General features: G+C 64.9%; 1 protein-coding gene across 1 annotated transcript; it reads right to left on the bottom strand.

Moving 5' to 3' along the window:
- DIO3 (iodothyronine deiodinase 3) lies at nt 666-2,131 on the bottom strand. The gene has a single exon (XM_021403572.1). The coding sequence runs from the start codon at nt 2,038-2,040 to the stop codon at nt 1,216-1,218; it is 825 nt and encodes a 274-aa protein (XP_021259247.1). The 5' UTR covers nt 2,041-2,131; the 3' UTR covers nt 666-1,215.

The raw sequence follows: 2,587 nt of genomic DNA, 5'->3' as shown, positions 1-2,587 counted from the left end.
CCTCTCCTGGGGCGGCAGCGGAGTTTCCCCCCTCGCCCGCTCCGGGATTTGTGGAGGACATCGCGCTCCGCGTTCAGCGCCCGCCTCGGGCCGCCGCCCCCGGGGCATCCGCGTTGCCCAGAACCGTGCGGAGCCGCGGGGTCCGCGCTGCCTTCACCTGCGGGCGGGAGCCGCCGCCGAGCCCCGCCGGAGGCTGCGCGGCCCCGGAGACCCGTTCTGTCCCGTCCCATCCCGTCCCGCCGCGACCACGGCCGTGGAAACGCCCAAGGGTCCGGTGAGGGGCTGCCTCTGGGGTCTTCGGGGAGGCTCCCAGCTCGGCATCACCTGCGGGCTGCAGAGCGGTGTTCCCCGCCCTATGAGGCGGTGCGCAGCGGGGCTGCCCGACGTGCAGGTGCTGTCCGCACCCCGCCCCGGCACCTCGGAGCGGCCCCCGCGCCTCGACGCGGCGTCCCCAGCCAGGACCGCGTCCCCCCGTCCCGCGGGAGCCCCGGAGGTGGAGGTTTCTCCCGGGACCCTCGATGCCCCCTCTCCTCCGTGTCCCGCAGCAGCCCCCGGCAGCGCATCCTCCGGCGGCAGCTGCTCCTCGGCCGCTGAGAGGAAGTGAGGAGGACGGGAGGGAAAGGGGATGCGGCGCTCTGAGGCGAGATAAAGAGAGACAGCCAAGGTTAAACGTGTATTTACTCAACCTTTATTATTTAAAAAAATTCATTTAAAAAAAAAAGGGTGAACGAACGTCTTACAAAACCCCCCCATAAATAGGACATTCCGTTCAGCTCTGGCTATTGGCAGTTCTAGTACTTGACAACATCAGACACGATTTCCTGGCATTAGAGAAATCCATTTCAAAATCGGTCATCACAAAGAAATACTAGAAATCCCAGTTAGCACTTGCTAGGCAGCACGGAGCACTTGTACACAACTTTTCAGACACACACCCGCGCACACACGCAGCTGGGAACAGATCCCGAAAGAAGAGAGCCTCCTTAAAAAATAGTAAACGCTTCTCAAAATAAAAAAAAAAAAAAGAAAAAAAAGAGTTATTTACAAAACGCACATGGAAATACAGTATTGACAGAGCGTGGCTGGCAAATCAACATGATTTGAATAGAGAAAGGACTATGGCACATCTCGCCCGCACGCAGCCCCAGCGCGGAGCCCCTCCGCGTTCCTCTGCCCGCCCTCCCCTCTCCCCCCGCGCCTTCTGCCGGGTCCTTTTTACACTTGGATGACCACCGCGCCGGGGCTCTGGAGCCGGGTTTTGTACTGGTCTAGCCAGCTCCGCAGCTCCGAGATCTTGTAGCCCTCCGGTCCTCGGCCGCCTTGGTACATCACCTTCTCCTCCTGGATGACGTAGAGCCGCTCGAAGTAGGCGCCGTAGGCAGCGCTGGAAGCATTGTCCATGGTGTCCACTGCCAGGGGGCAATCGGGCGCCCCTTCCCGCATCAGCTGCGCCGCGCGCAGCCTGTCCTGGAGGCACTGGTGCTTGGGGATGCTATAGGCAGCGTCCGAACTGACCCAGCCGTCGGAGGGGTGCGCTTCTTCGATGTACACCAGCAGGAAGTCGGCAATGTCCACGAAGTGCGCGGCCAGGCGCCGGAAGGACCTCAGGCGGGCCATGAACGGGGGTCAGGTGCAGCTGCCGAAGTTGAGGATGAGGGGCCTCTTGCCGCGGGCGAAGTCGAGGATGCGGAGCCTCTTCTGGCCGTCCAGCTGGATCACCTCGGGGTTGGGGGCCGGTGAGCCCACGTGCGCCGACTTGAAGAAGTCCAGCTTCTGCCCGTGCCACACGGCCTTCAGCGACTCCAGCGTGAACATGCGGTTGGAATCGGACACGCAGACCGGAGGGTCGTCGGGGGGCGGCCCCTCGCCGGCTCCGGCCGCCTCCTCCGCCGTGGGCATCGTCAGCATCTTCTTGCGAATACACAGAAAATCCAGGAGCCAGAGCATCACGGCGGTGAGCAGGAAGCGGGGGAAGAGGAGGATGCAGGCGGCCGCCTGGGTGAGCAGCTGCAAGGTGTGAGCGCCCAGCGAGTGGAGCATCGCCGCGGCGGCTGCGGTGGGCAGGGCTGCCAGCCCCCCCGGACCCTGCGTGCCGGGGTCTGCGCGGCACGGCTGAGATCCCGCTTCTCTTTAAGCCCATTTTATAGTCGGGGATTTAAATGAAAAGTGACTCCACCTCCGGCCAGAACCCGCCCCTCTGGAACTTGAGCCTGGGGATTACCTACCCCTCCACTCTAATGACCTAAAAATACACAGACAAAAGGGGAGAGAGCCCCGCCGGGAGCTGCGGGGGACGTGCGACGAGGCAGGGAGCAGCCGCTGTCAGGCACCGGCCGAGAGTCCCACGCGGGGCACCGCGGGGTCCCGGCACGGACAGCGGCGGGCGCTCCTAGGGCGGCCCCGCCGAGGACGATGCGACAGGGGCAGCGCGGACCCCCGAGCGGAGCGGGGCTGGGTCCGCGCAGGCAGTGCGCCGTCCCGGGAGCTCCCGCAGGTGACAGGGACGGGGCCGCCAGCACTGCGCCGCGCCTCTCTGGCGCCTCCTTCCCCCGCCGCTGGCCCCGGCCGTCCCCTGCCCCGGCCGACC

Source organism: Numida meleagris, chromosome 6, assembly GCF_002078875.1.
Source record: "Numida meleagris isolate 19003 breed g44 Domestic line chromosome 6, NumMel1.0, whole genome shotgun sequence".
Classification (NCBI taxonomy): Eukaryota; Metazoa; Chordata; class Aves; order Galliformes; family Numididae; genus Numida; species Numida meleagris.
The sequence above is the reverse complement of the archived record's forward strand: the minus strand, read 5'-3'. Positions and strand labels throughout refer to the sequence as shown.